The sequence below is a fragment of the Sinocyclocheilus grahami genome, unplaced genomic scaffold (assembly GCF_001515645.1).
Source record: "Sinocyclocheilus grahami isolate Dianchi unplaced genomic scaffold, SAMN03320097.WGS_v1.1 scaffold67.1, whole genome shotgun sequence".
Classification (NCBI taxonomy): domain Eukaryota; kingdom Metazoa; phylum Chordata; class Actinopteri; order Cypriniformes; family Cyprinidae; genus Sinocyclocheilus; species Sinocyclocheilus grahami.
In genome coordinates this window covers 60,734-75,522 of record NW_015505246.1, presented here as the reverse complement: position 1 = coordinate 75,522, position 14,789 = coordinate 60,734, and the positions used below count along the sequence as shown (strand labels likewise).

Genomic DNA, 14,789 nt, shown 5'->3' with positions numbered 1-14,789 from the left:
TACAGAAGACAGAATAGCTGAGGTTAAACCTGTGCTTGATCGTTATTATGTATGGGATCATGTTAGCTTAGCGTTTCATTTGGATGAAGTATTACGGTTCCCTCAAGAAACCCTTCAAAAGAGCATCACCTGCTGTAAATTGGATAAAATAAATCTTGCAAAAGGAAGAACCTGCTCCTCCCTTGAAGAAGCAGAAGAAAGACTTTCTAAATAGTTGGTGTAAAAACAACTTGCACTCAGAAATTGCTAGTAAATTTCACAAACAATTAGACTACTTCAGTTTAGAAGTAGCAAAACGGAAATAGTATTTTCTTGTAAAACGTACTCCAGTGATCTGTTTTATTTACAACCTAAAAAATATTTATTTACAGTGTAGTCATAAAAGGACAGTGGAACCAAACACACCAGGACATCTTAATATTTTATAGTTTCTCTATTTTGACCTGATTAGTGTTTTGTAATCTTACATAAATCATTTTAAAATAATTTCTGAATTGTAATTACATGATCAATTGTAATCAAGAATTTCTGAAAATTATTATTAAAAGTTTTTTGTATTTTGTTTTGCTAGCTATTTCATTTTTCTTCTTCTTGTTTAAGCATTTTAAGATATGTTGCCTTCTGTATTTAATTTTTTACCTGTATTTTACTTTTACCAATATTTATTCCTATATTATATATTATACATTTTTTCAATCTGGTATATTTTTTATTATATAATTTTATTATTACCATGCAGTAATTTTCATATTTGTCAAGGTGTTTGAACCTTTCAATAGACAACCTATGAGAAAATCTATAGATTTGCAGTGATTTTGTATGTTACACTATTCTGACTTCATTAAACTCGCCATATTTAAACTCTATATAATGTGCTCATGTTGATGACTACTTTCACAAACACCAACTCACTATAAATATGTTTGTTTCTGTGCAGCTATCACCTCAGCGGTTTGCAGTGTGTACATTAGAAACAGTCATGAGTTTTATAGCTTTATTGCAAGCTTACACAGGACAAAGTTCACTTCTAAATCTGTAGCCTGACCTAGGATTGTTGAACTGGAAGTTACATTGGTGTTCAAATTAGGCTGCAAAAGATTAAGTACAATCAAATGAAAGGGGACTAAAAGATTTCAGAATAAACAGAAATTACAGAGCATTTTTATAATTTCACGATAAGGTTCTGCTTTTTTTGGTTGTCTTGGAAAAGTTTGATTACATTACCAGCTATATTGTTATGATCTATAGCGTGTTTGTTTCATTCACTCTGAGTACATGTTTCTGCAAGCTTCCAGATGCTGAGAGTAGAGTTCAGCAAACTCCTTCGCTGTGTTGAGCTGTACTTCACACCAGCCAATCAAGAAGTTCTTCAGCACATTCACATGGGAGCTATGGAAACGCTCAATCTGCCACACATTAATCCAAAAATTACACTATATCCTCTGTAAATGTACAATGCGGAAAACTGACCGACCTTGTGACATGACTTCGGATTATGTTCAGATCAAAAAGTCATGTCATAGGGTTTTTCAAATTTCCAACGTGACATCTCTGGTAACACATTTAGCAGATAAGCTTCATTTGAATTAACATCAGTCACAGTATTTACCTCTTGTTTAGCCACAGATGAGATCAGGTTGAACTCTTTCTCAACTGCTTTTTGAAATGCTTCCATCTACAGTATTAGATACAGAAAGACTTCATCTGAATTTACCAGATAAACACGAGGTGAACACTTCAGTGTGGATGTGTGTGTGCACAGAATGAATGGAAGATATGCAGATTAAAACATACCACTTCTCTCTTATTGGCCTTGGCTTTTTCTGTACCCTTCTTAACTGTTTCCAGTTCTATCAGTTTACAGGTTCTTCTGAAGAGCATTTCCTGTAACAACACAAGCAGAAATCCTATCAAAGCAGTCTTGAGTCAAATTTCATTTCATTTTATACAAACCTGCTTTCGATATATGTACAAGCGGTTTGGACACATTTGACTGAATTTGTTTTGAGGCTTATGTTTAAGTTTTTTATATTATTTTTGTAGACAGTGTATGAATTTTGTTTAGTTCCACTTCTTGAATTTGATTGCACAGAGTACTGATATACAGTCCAGCAGCAGAGAGATTTTCACTGTAGTACTCTGCCTGTCTGTGTTTGCAAGTTTCAGACAGAGTATCAGTCTATAAAACCATAAAAACATTTTCATTACTTGAAATAAACGTTAACCGAAATAAAATAAACTATAACAAAACATATTCTATGTCAGGTAGTTGCCAAGGCAACATTTGGCATTTCTCTTTTACATTTAGTTCAACTTCATGTACTAAAAATAAAATAAAAATAATAACAACTATTTAAACAATAAAAACAATCATAAAATGAGAAAAACAAAACAATATTAAATCTTTAACTAAAATTAAAATTGAAAACATGAAAACTGAAACAAATGTAAAATATTAAAATAAAAATGATTTCGATACTAAAATAACACTGGTCTGTGAATGTATTTTTAAGAACTCTTTCTGTCACAAATAGTGGTGACAAGTGACTGTTTTTATGTGTCATACTGATTCATTCAAAATCGATTCATTCAAATTAATTCATTTTCATTACCAGAACAAAACTATTTCGCAGAGCAAAAAAAGACAAAGTAATTGCAAAATGCTGTATCTAAACTAAAGGGTAAATTACTCTGTATTAAACGTTGTGTATAGAAGCAAGCAATAGTACACATAATCACAGCTGTGCTGACACATTGAGTAAAACATACTTTCTCTGCCTCTTGATAGCGAGACTCCAGGTCCAGACCCAAACCAAGAGTGGACAGATTGCTAATGGCGACTTTCTCAAGGTTTCGCTAAAGATACAGAAAAATAAAATCCAATTATTTGTATTGAACAATTGTAGATAAATAGAAGAATGACTAAGAACCCTTTAATAGTTGTAAAGCGGCCTTACCTTTACTGCCTCTATAACATCTGACAGCTTCAAACAAACCCTAAAGAAACACTACATCTGAATAACCTGATTATCCTCTTATAACCAACATTCACATAAACATGCATTTCTCTCACACATTCTCTCTTTAATCAATGTGTGTACATTAATGCAGACATAAACGGTCATTTTATTTAATAAATTCTAACTTGGAGAAAGCTACAGCAGCTGCATCATCCTGATTCACACAAAGATGAAGAGATGTGGAGAAATGTCCACAGGCCAAAGCAAGCTCTGTAAGACATATAAACACACAGTCATACATAGGCCTAATGTATTCCTAAATAATGTGTCCTGAGCATACATATAAACTTCTTGCAAAGACTTACTTTGCTCTGTCATCACAACATCGAGTAATTTCTGTTGAGAGAAGAACACAAAATTGCACAGTGAATTATAAAATATTTTATAATATTTTACAAGAGTCCACTGGCCAAATAAAAACGGAACAAAAAAAACAGCTTAAATAGTGTACCTCTGTGGCAACCTTTGACAAAGCGGCAAGATTAGTGTTTTTGTTTCTCTCATTCTGAAAGAAGTTGTCCACATCCTGGGGATTATTAAATTATATATTTACATATGTGATATAAATTGTACTAATAGATCTATGATGTTTGTATAATCAAATATCATAATGTCACCACACAGTGCTGTGTTTGATCAAAAGACTTTCCCAGAGGTGTATAAAGCACTCATAAACCCAAACTCACACACAGATACCTTATGACTTTCCTTCCTCATCTCCTCCACAGCCTGGCTGAGGCGATTAAAGATTCCTTTCCTGCCTCGCTGTTTTCCAGGAGACTAGTCCAAAAAATACATGCAATGACAAAAGTAAGATTGTCAACAAAGATTTTGTGACCTGTCCCTCAAAACTGATCAAGGTGGTGACATTGAAAAACAGCAAAATTATCAAACAATATAAACATAAGTCTTTTCTAACAAAGCTGTTCTCCATGCTGGAGAATCCAGTTAAAATCATCATACACTCTCAGAAAAAAGATACAAAACCAGTTACACTTCCATACCTCATTTACCCCTATTATTACTGCATACCAAATAGGTATATATTAGTACCTTTTGAAAGAGTACCATCCCAGTGACAACTTTTTATTTTCCTGAGAGTGTATGGTGAACATATACAGAACATATCTGTTGCAAACACTGCTGTAAAACAAATCAGCTCATACCAGCTTAAGGTGGCCACACATCTTTTTGGAATATAGTAGCTAATTTGTTGCTGGTCCAACATTGGCAACTATGTTAGCTAGGTCGCCACCATCTTATAACACAGTTGGTTAACCACCTAAACGACTTTGGCTCAGGTAATGACCAGCTAGGTAGCTACCATGTTCCGAAACAAACAACTGACCTTCAGCTGGTTTTAGCTGGATTTTCCAAGAGGTTAGACTGGTTAGTTGCATTCATTTGAACTGAATGTATATACTGGCCTTGTATTTTCTTTAGAGCAATCATACAACAAGCTGTGATGCTGAATTTGAATTAATGAATGTGTGTGTGTGTGTGTGTGTGTGTTTATAGCAAACCTCAGAGTTAAAAAGAAAGCTGTCCAGTGCTTTGCACTTGCAGAGAGTTGGGTGTGCTGCCACCTGCTGAAGATAAAACTCCAAAGCCTTACAATAACTCTGCCAATCCTGTCCTAGAGCCAGGAACCCTGAACACATATACAGAAAATGTATAATATGCATTGCATAAGAAACAAAACATCAAACCATGTGGCATCTATGCAAAAAAAAAAAAACTTACTAACTTTACTAACTAGCTTACTAACATGCATATATTATATATGCAGATATATTTAGTCTAAATTGCCTATGCACATACAAATAAATGTGTGTGTGTGTGTGTGTGTGTTTATAGCAAACCTCAGAGTTAAAAAGAAAGCTGTCCAGTGCTTTGCACTTGCAGAGAGTTGGGTGTGCTGCCACCTGCTGAAGATAAAACTCCAAAGCCTTACAATAACTCTGCCAATCCTGTCCTAGAGCCAGGAACCCTGAACACATATACAGAAAATGTATAATATGCATTGCATAAGAAACAAAACATCAAACCATGTGGCATCTATGCAAAAAAAAAAAAAAACTTACTAACTTTACTAACTAGCTTACTAACATGCATATATTATATATGCAGATATATTTAGTCTAAATTGCCTATGCACATACAAATCATACATACCAAGTTGTTTGAGTGCTTTGGTTTGGGTGTTTGACTGTGATGGAAGTGCTTTAGGGGGCAAAGGCGGAAACTGTGGGCATAATCATCTCATTTGAGTGTCTTCCTCATTTATAGATATGATGAAAATGAATAAGCAATGATGTTAATTGTGAGTTTTAGAGAATTCACTCACTATAATTCCCTGAAGTCCGGGAAGATTTTCTTGTGAGAATAGACTCTGCTGAAGCCAGTCAAAGTCCTCATATATTCGAAAAACACACACCCCAGCACTGCTGTCCAACTGAGGGAAAGTAATTGTAATGATGTTTTAATGTTCCATTCAACGTAAAACTACAACATGTTTTACGCATTTACCAGGTATCTTACTTTCTGGGACGTGAGAGCAAACGTCAAAACATCTCCATCCTGAGTCACATCAGTGATTCTGATGCTGCTCGCACTTACACTTAGTGCTGCTTCTGCACTTGAAACTTCCTAAAACACACAGTATGAACAAATTATGTGAAAAATGCTTCCATTCGGTTATAATCACTCATGGCGTTTTTATTAGCAAATATGTGTTGAGAAATGTAATAGAGCTTATGAGTGATTCTATAATTGCAGGTACATTTGGTGTCCGAAGTCATTATTTGTTTTCTGCTTTTTTCAAATGGTTATATTTTTAATTATTTTAATGCTGTGTTACTGATTGTTATGAATTACAAGATGTTAAGTTCTACAAGTAATTACAAGTGTCTTAAATAGCTGAAAATCATGACATCTTGTTGTCCGAATTAGTCAGTGCATTTTTTCCATCATGTATCATAGTGTAATCAAAATATTTTATTGTACTTTTCTTTTTGTAATATTTCATTCATTTTATTTATAAAAGCCCTAAAGAGTCATTTACCTAATTCTACAACATTATAAAAAATAAAAAATAAATGTTTTTCTTATAAAAATGTGTGTCCGTAAATCTTGCGTCAACTCTGTTATCGTACCATACTTTGCCTTTAAATTAGTGGAATTGTCTCCCACAACTATGTAAGATACAGGAAATTATGTCACTTTCCCTCACTGTTAAGATCTGAAGCACTGAAAGTCTATGTGCTCTCTCTAAGAAAATATTTTAATCAAAAAGTTCTTACGTCAAGTGTTATTTTATAAAGTGTCAAATCTGTTACCACAATATCAAAAGGAATACAGCTTTTTTCATTGATCACACTTTGTGTTATTTAAAAATCTTTTAATCATGATTTCATTAGTGCTATGTGCTCTTAGCATTTATGCTAGCAAGTGGAGTTTTTGGCAAAAAATAAAGAAAATTGTCAATTATGTTACTATCAAACTCTGTTACCAAGGTTGTTACTCTGTTACTCTGTTAACAATGCTGACAATGTGGTAACTGAATTGACAGTCCATCGGACAATTGTCAATTCTGTTACTTTACAATTCTTTTACTTAAAGGGTCAACTCTGTTTATGAACTATTTTCACACAAAAAAAACAATAAATTTGTTGTTTAAAATCCTATTAAACATTATTGATTTATTTTTGCACCCTAATAATATTTCAACAACAGTTCATTTTTTAACTGGATATTGTATATAATACATTTTCAGATTAAAAACATTTGCTCCAAGTGGACGGTTCTGTGAAGACATAGGTCTTTTTTTAATTTTAAAGGTATGCATAGGTGAAATATTATATCGGTTTCAAGTGATGGAATGTAAGGACTGTTTGTCTAATGAAACAAGAAGGATTTTTCCCGTTATGATTTATTGTTATTTCTACACATTGGCTAATTTGTCCGTAACAGAGTTGACAAACAATACCATAAAGACATGGTTTTTTTTCATTAAAAGTAAAAAAAGGAAGTAACTTGTGTTTGGCAAGCACTGAATTATTAAAATTAAATATGTTTTCAATAAGATACTGGAAAAATGTTAGTGAAAATGTTTTTTTCTTAACTTTCTGCAAAGCCAAATGTATCTCCAATTATAGAATCACCCTTATATCTCTTGAGGTAATAATAATAATAATATTCCATCATATTTGACAGTTTTAGTCATTTACTTACAGCAATGCATTATGAACTAACATTAATTATCAATGATCAATAGCATAATTATAACTGATCATATATTCTAAAATATTGAAATACTAATGTAATTGATCATTAATAAATGCTGTAAAACTACATTTCATGATATCTAATGCATAAATTAATATTAACAAATTTAACTCTGACTACAATCAGCAGATGGCTGAACAGCATGTTACTACATAATCGTGTGATAATCACAACCAGAAATAGTTACTTACCATCTTCCTTGCATTCAACTGGTTTAATCTTCAAAAGGAAAAAACGAAACAAAAAAACAGAAATATGAGAAAACTAAAAGTAGATCGGTCTCTCAATATTCCATATGAACCATTTTACTGTCCTCTCTCTTCTTCACCTCAATTTTCTACTCTATTTCCCTTCCTTCCTTGCTCTCTCTCAGGTTGATACAAAATGCTCACATGTACATTCCTGCTGAGACAGGATATCCTTCGGATCAAAGGTCACTCTGGTCCTGCGATTTGGACATATGTGAAATTTTATCCAATTGTTTTTTAATGTCCTCTTTCAAATGACATATGGAATAAACACACACATTACATGTGAACAAAGTAACTTGTAAAGCAACTCATTACAAGCTACTGAGTAACTAAGCAGAGTTACACTGCAGTCAGGTGCAACTCATAAACTTTGCCCAGTGTTCATAACATGCAGAAACACGTTTAAGTTGCCTGGATTTCAAATAATTTTACAAAAAAAAAAGGCAGTGACAAACACAATGAAACACTTCATTAGAACAGGAAAACTGAGTCTCAGCTTAGGTTAAATCATCTATCATGTTTGATTAACATAACATTTATGGACAAGAGTGACTTCTGTTCTTTGCAAGCCATTGAAAGAACTCATGGCAAAATTAAATAATTATGGTTAAGAATGCTGTTGAATTTGGAACAATAGATAGTGATGGAATAAAAGATGCACAAAAATCAAACAAAAATCTTGTCATTCTTTATTCTAACTTTGCAATTCAGTTACATTTTAGTACAAAGTTTTACTGCCACTGCTGCTTAAGACTGACATGCATCCAGACTAGCTAATGCAGCTTGCCAAGTCCCATAGTTTCCAGTGATTTTCAGACTTGCACTTTTACGTGGAGTGTTTGTAGTAAGATAACAGTTCGTCCAGACTCTGTGTTTGAGCAGTTTGTGGCCGAGAAGGTTGTGCATATGTGGGTATGTCAGAAGGTTGACTAGAGGTAGATATGTTCTCTGGGTCTCCTTCTGTGGATTTTTGGGATTCAGACCACTTGAAGGCAAGTTTTCCTTTGCTCTGCCCTTTGTCTGTGGCTCTGTTGTGACTGGCTCTAGTGTCATCTGCGTAATAAGCAGGAGGAGGAGCAAACTCTGAGTCTCGCTCCTCTCGACGATGACTGGTCCACTGACCCCAGGAGAACTCTGGAAAAGGAAACAAATCTTGTGCATCTTCAAAAAAGCAAATGTAAACACTAGAGCCAATTAAGAGGAAGAACGGAATATGGCATGCATTTATGTGCATGATCATTTACCTTTGCCTCTGTCCCACTCTCTTACGTGTGGAACGCCAGGTTTGGTGTCTTTTCTCTCTTGAATCTCTACTTCCACTTTCCGCACTGTTGGAGGGGCTGGAGGTCCAACCAAACCTTCATCATCATCTTCATCATTCTCAGCATCATCAACAACAGCTACAACAGAACATCAGACATTATCCAAAAACAACCACATATGCCTTAGAATTCATCACCAACACAAAGATACACATAAATAGCTATTAATTAAATAACTAATATTCAGCAACGCACCCTCTTCTTCATCCCCTGGCTCCAGCTTGCTTTTCTTCATCCTCCTCATCCTCACTTTAGCGAGTCGAGCTTCAAGCAGAGTTTTCCGCTTCTCCTTCAGTTGCTCACGTTTGTGGCGCTGATCTGTGGTCTGCAGAAAGAAAGAGAATTGTAAAAAGCTGATTTAGACTTTAGCTAGTAGAGAAGCTGAGGATATAGTGAGCTCACTAGTTGTATACTGCCTACATAGGCAGCAACCTAGCTGAAATGAACAAATATTGTTTTAAAATTAAAAATAAATAAAAATGGATCAAATAATTAAAATAATTGTGATTAAAATTAATTTTATATTTTATATCAATATATTAGTACCATATTAGTTATTGGTTAATATTAATTGTTTTTGTACTGTATATCAGCTGATATTGAACATTTATTGGATACTAGATAGGCTTTTGGAAGTCTTTGCTTCCTAAGCACACTTACAACACCTTAAAATGCTGTCTAGCGAGGCAGCTCACTCTAATTTAGATTCATTTAATTCAGTTGATCTGACCTGGTCTCTCAGCATGTCTAGAGTTTCTCTCTGTTTTCTTCGTTGGTCCTCGTCCTGGGCAAAAGCAAAATATCCAACACCCAGCTCTCTGGCCTCTGAAACAGACACAAAAAATCCATGTGAGACACTGTGAAGATGTAATTCAACACTCTCACAGAAGCACTAAGAGTTTTTCTATACAAAAGACAGATTTCAGTGTGTGTAGAGATCAATCTTCTCCATTACCTTGCTCTCTGATATTTTCAAAGTGAATGGGTCCAACAGGTTTCTTCATCTGCTCCTCTTCCTCTCTCTCCCACTGCTCTCTCTGCATTTCTCTCCTCATGTCATCGGATAACAGTGTCCTGTCAGCACCTGTCACCCTGCACACAATAAAATAGATATAGAATGAGCAGAAACAATGCCAATTTGTTACATACAAAAGCAGCAAAGGTAAGAACAATAAATGTACCTCTTGTTCTGGAGTTCTTGGTCCATTTTCTGAAAATCTGGAAGGTCTCTCCTCAGACATCTTCGAGAGCGTCCTAATGCATCAACATAGTCCACCCTTAAAAAAAGAGAGCAAGAAACCCACAGCTGAGTTCAAATCATACTGCCTCTTCATCAAGTTTAAAACACATTTATAAACACATGGTACCATTCTTCATTTGCGTTCTGTGGGGGTGGAACAGGGATGTTCACATCAGAGTCCTCTCCATCTCGGTCCCCTGCTACATTTGCAGTGCATGTCTGTGGTTCATTTCTCTGGTTGATGATCTTTTGGGTGAAGTCCACCAGGAAAAGACTTTCAGTCTCCTCATCTAAAGATAAAAAGAAATGCAGTCTACTTCAATATCAGTTCATTTTTTGTTAAACAAAAAACACCCAAAGCAGAGGAAAAATTGTTTCAAGAAGTGAAATCTTTTGATGTAGGAATGCCAGCAAGCATATACCTGGGAAATCTCCTTTTGTCATCTGTTCATAAAGACGTGCCTTTTCCTCCAATTTTTGCCTGCAAAAGACAAAAATGCATCAAGAAAACATTAATATAATTATATTCCACAATTTGAACAATGAATGAGCTTTATAGTATGCTTAGATGTATCTGAATAATGAATTCTCTGTTAACATCATTTATATTTTTATATTCAGTGTATAGTAAATATATTCCAAACAATGTTTTATAAAAAAAAACAATGTCATCATTGTATCATTATATAGTATTTTATTATATATTACAGTTACATTACCGTCATTAAATTATATATCAGCACTCAAAACAGTAAGGTGTATAGTTTCCAATTATTGTATCATATTAATAAAAAGTATCTAGACGCAAATAAAAAGTTAAATAATATGTCCTCATTAGTATGAGTTTTTCCAATATGTGAATGTCAGACAGTCCGCATCAAATAAAATAATTTATGAAATATTATTTAAGGCAACAGGTTGTTATAGAAACAAAAGAAAAATTATTTGGACACTTAAGCCATGATCATTAATGAAATTTATTGTATTATATTATCAAAACTATCAAACAAAGTGTCTTCTGCAAACATGCAACACATTTTTACAGAATATCCCGTTTTAGGATTACCTGCATTGATATTTAGTTTTATTGATTTATATACCAACATTCATACATTTTACTTTTAGGGCAAGAGAAAATGAATGAATGAATGAAGAGGATATAAAGAAACAGAATAATCTAGTACCCATTTACCTGGACTTATCTAGTGTGTTTTCTTCCTCTGCAGTTTGCTGAACGTCCCTCTGAGCTCGTGCATTGACTCCTTCATTCTGTTTGCTCCAGATATTGGGTTTCTATGAGCACAAACACATATAATCAAACACAACAGGCGTTTTTATGTAAAAATTCAGTGATCATATCTAGCTGTCATTAACTGCCCGTGTCTTACTTTTACTTTTGTCTTAGACTTCTGTGCGGCTCCGGCATCTTGGCCAAGTCGGTCGTGCTTAAATTGTTCCTGTTTCCGATATAATTCCGCTTTCAAATCAACCAGCTGGAATGTAAATCAAGTATTTGTTAGTTAAGAGATTTAAAAGGATCGAGCCATCTTTCCCAGTTTAAAAACAGCCTCACACACAATGCAAGTTTACTGTCAGCTGTCATGCTAAGCTAACTATAACACACTAACAAAACTTAAATGCTCATTCCTCTTGTTTAAAAGAGCACTTTAAGATACGAATTACTCACCGATGACGCTGTAACATTGTATGGTTTCTTCTTTTTATCCATATTAACTGTAGCTTTTCAGGTAAACCAGGCTAACACTGACATTCAGAGAACAAAACAGTGTATCTCTGTAAAGGACAGATGCAGTCTGCCGTCTACTGTCTCGGAGGTCACACTACAATTTTTGAATTTTAACATGGCAATGTACTTTTTTGTTAGTGAAAAATATAAAAACTACAAATTTAACGTCAAGTTGCTTTAAAACTGCCATGTTAAATGTCCAAAAATATGGCATTATGCTGGTATCCTGTCATAAAAAACCATGGTAATACTGTGATGCATTTTTTGTAAATATGAAAAATATGAAAACCAAAACTAGCTTCAAACTAAAAAGCCTTTAACAATATTCTCAATGGAGTCGTACTCTGTTACATCATTATTATTGATCAAAAGAAAATGAATTAAATACAAACCAGAACCATAAAAAGAAATGTCAAATAAGTTTTTCACATTGGTATGATGACCATGTTGAAAAGAACATGCTGCCAACCATGTACAAAGGTGAGTCCACTTAAAAGTGTGTTCGCACCAAATAGACCATGAGTTCCAGTTACAGAGGAATTACCAGGTCAGTCAAATAAACCTGCTATGGCAATAGTTCAGTGGTCTAGTAACACTAATATCTATTGACACAGCAGTGTACCACCATATGACTTTACTTGTCTGTTATCATCATATTCATATCACCCTAAGGGAAATCTCTCTCACACACATACAGTAACAATCAGGGATTTTTAGTTCTGTTTGTTTTCACAGTTACAGTTGTAGACTTTAATGCTAATTGTTAACCAAAGGCTATTATAAAAGTGAGAAGCAGATCTTAGTGTGCAGACCTACAGAAGCAGTTTGATCATTACAGAAGGTGGGGTTGACTCTTATTGTTTACTATTTCTGTGCATTCAGCATATATATTTGATACGTTTAAAGTGCAGCCATTAAGAGTGTTGTCCTAAAACAGAACTAAACCAGGTGACTTCCCAGGATGCCTCTGCGTTGTCGTGCCAGCCACATGTTTCTGCTCTTATGTGCTCTTTCCTTGTGTGTTGAGACCGTGAGCGGCGGCACCAGCTTCCTCAGTCCTGCTCAGAAACCACAGGTGAGTGTATGTCTGTTGGATGTATTATATGTTTGGAGTAAACCAATGTATGTCTAATTAAATGTCAAAATTACATAAATTAATGCTAGAAGTTTGGCATCAAATGTGTCCAATTTTAAGGGTCGGAGGCCACCACGGGTGGGCAGAAGAGATGTTGCTGAGCCAGAGATCCCAGTGATTAAAGAGGATGACCAATTCATGGTAAAAAACTCAATGCAAGTGCACTTTTGAATAGGATTTCAATCAGTTACTACTGAAGTCATAGTTTGTTCTCACTATTCATTTAGATGAGTGCTCCGTTCGAACTGTCTGTGTCTCTGAGCGGAGCTGAGTATGAGAAATATGGTCCTGTGCTGCAGAAGGTTCTGGTCAATCTTCTTAGCGATTCCCCACTTGGTGAGTTCAACTCTTATTTTAAGAACAGATCCATACAAGTAACTATGAAAATGTCAAATGCAATAAAACAGTTAAAAATTCACTATGGAAATAGGTTTAATTTCCCAGTAAGTGTCTCAGATCCTTAAAGAACGCTGAAACTAAAATTGCTTTCTGGCAGATAATTCCTCAAGACAATATTTGTTGTCTTTAAATCATTTTAGTCTTCTACAAAATTATTATATTAAATGTGTGTTCTTTTTTCCCCCTCAGAATTCTGACAAGAGCTACAAGTTCTACAATATTCAACTCCTTATAAACCATTAAAAATGTTTGTAAAGTAGAAATTGTAATAATTTTCCAACACTACAATTTGACAAAATAAAGAATGACAAAAACACACACAAAAAAAAAGAAATCCATTTTTGCCTCTGGTTTCTCTTGTCCTTGCTCAATCACATCTGTTTCACATTTAATAAGGTCTGAAATAAAGAAGTCTTGTTCTTCTCAAAAAAATTTCATAAACCCACTCATGTTGCATATACAAGATAATTTATTCAATCTTCTTATTTAGACAAAAGTTACATAAAACCAACAACTTGGCTATTCGTTGTGGGTTTTTACAATCTGTTTTACATTTTATTTTTGCATAAACTTTCATGTGATGGCATAAGGAAAAATTACTTATTCTAATATAAGAGAAGACACAAGCCGGCATTTTGTCACTTATGTATTGCATGCAGATACACGACAAAAGAATCCTGAGAACAAAGAACCATTTTAAAACACAAAACTGAAGAGATATTAAAATTTATCGTTACTAACATTTTTAACAGATGTGAAATTCACTACAACACCTACAAAACTTAAGTATCAATGCTCATACACTTATTAGCACACACTTCAGTACATTCAAATATAAATCTTAACTTTTTTAGCAACACTAATCTGATGGCAGCTAGACTAAGATTGCAAGGACTTCAGTTGCTATAGTAACGTGACGTTTCCAATCACAGGCCGTATATATGTCTGGTGTTCTGCCGGACTGTTTGCAGTACTGTGGTTAGGCTCTCTTCCTTCAGCAGACTAATCTCATGAAGCGTGTGTATGCCCATACCAGGATGAGCAAACCTGCATGTGGACTTAGGCACCTACAGAGAGAGGAATATTATGTGTATATTAAAGAATGACAAGGCATGCACATATATGTAAGTGGAATCAAACAATGTGCACCTAGTAAGATGCACTGATACCTGTCTGGGTAGGAAATATGGTGCATCTGTCTCTAATAAGATTCTGTCGAGTGGGATTTTCCTCACAGCGTCTCGAGCCTCCACAGCATGATGGTACGTCACCAGTCCAGTGAAACCCACACACAGGTTAGAGAATTCACTTAGGAATGGCTCAATCACAGAATAGCTGTTGGTAAAACAGTGTCTAACACACAATGACTCAAGTTAGTATTTAAAAAA

At 34.5% G+C, this 14,789-nt stretch overlaps 4 protein-coding genes across 6 annotated transcripts in view; 1 reads left to right on the top strand and 3 right to left on the bottom strand.

Annotated features, from left to right (window-relative positions):
• Positions 1-986: 986 nt before the first annotated feature.
• Positions 987-7,654, bottom strand: LOC107585201 (sorting nexin-6). Its single transcript, XM_016272107.1, has 14 exons — positions 7,499-7,654; positions 5,562-5,669; positions 5,368-5,475; positions 5,196-5,265; positions 4,883-5,010; positions 3,717-3,800; positions 3,472-3,546; positions 3,326-3,356; positions 3,146-3,230; positions 2,958-2,997; positions 2,770-2,856; positions 1,795-1,884; positions 1,610-1,675; positions 987-1,406 (listed from the first exon to the last, which is right to left on the bottom strand). The coding sequence occupies exons 1-14, from the start codon at positions 7,499-7,501 to the stop codon at positions 1,263-1,265; spliced, it is 1,119 nt and encodes a 372-aa protein (XP_016127593.1). The 5' UTR covers positions 7,502-7,654; the 3' UTR covers positions 987-1,262.
• Positions 7,655-8,249: 595 nt separating this feature from the next.
• On the bottom strand, positions 8,250-11,934 carry ccdc174 (coiled-coil domain containing 174). Its single transcript, XM_016272106.1, has 11 exons — positions 11,808-11,934; positions 11,509-11,613; positions 11,313-11,413; positions 10,543-10,601; positions 10,248-10,410; positions 10,062-10,157; positions 9,836-9,972; positions 9,611-9,705; positions 9,076-9,205; positions 8,803-8,958; positions 8,250-8,692 (listed from the first exon to the last, which is right to left on the bottom strand). The coding sequence occupies exons 1-11, from the start codon at positions 11,847-11,849 to the stop codon at positions 8,385-8,387; spliced, it is 1,392 nt and encodes a 463-aa protein (XP_016127592.1). The 5' UTR covers positions 11,850-11,934; the 3' UTR covers positions 8,250-8,384.
• A 732-nt stretch (positions 11,935-12,666) lies between these two features.
• On the top strand, positions 12,667-13,717 carry ghrl (ghrelin/obestatin prepropeptide). The gene is made up of 5 exons (XM_016272105.1): positions 12,667-12,708; positions 12,805-12,942; positions 13,063-13,143; positions 13,230-13,338; positions 13,591-13,717. Exons 2-5 carry the CDS (start codon positions 12,829-12,831, stop codon positions 13,596-13,598), a joined length of 312 nt encoding a protein of 103 aa, XP_016127591.1. The 5' UTR covers positions 12,667-12,708; positions 12,805-12,828; the 3' UTR covers positions 13,599-13,717.
• A 184-nt stretch (positions 13,718-13,901) lies between these two features.
• LOC107585107 (putative deoxyribonuclease TATDN2) overlaps positions 13,902-14,789 on the bottom strand; it is a 7,371-nt gene continuing 6,483 nt past the window's right edge. For all 3 annotated transcript variants that reach the window (XM_016271970.1, XM_016271969.1, XM_016271971.1), the window contains 2 exons: positions 14,571-14,754; positions 13,902-14,468 (listed from right to left, as the gene is read on the bottom strand). In XM_016271970.1, coding sequence (XP_016127456.1) covers positions 14,328-14,468; positions 14,571-14,754 — 325 coding nt within the window. In that variant the 3' untranslated portion in view covers positions 13,902-14,327. The remainder of the gene's footprint in view (positions 14,469-14,570; positions 14,755-14,789) is intronic.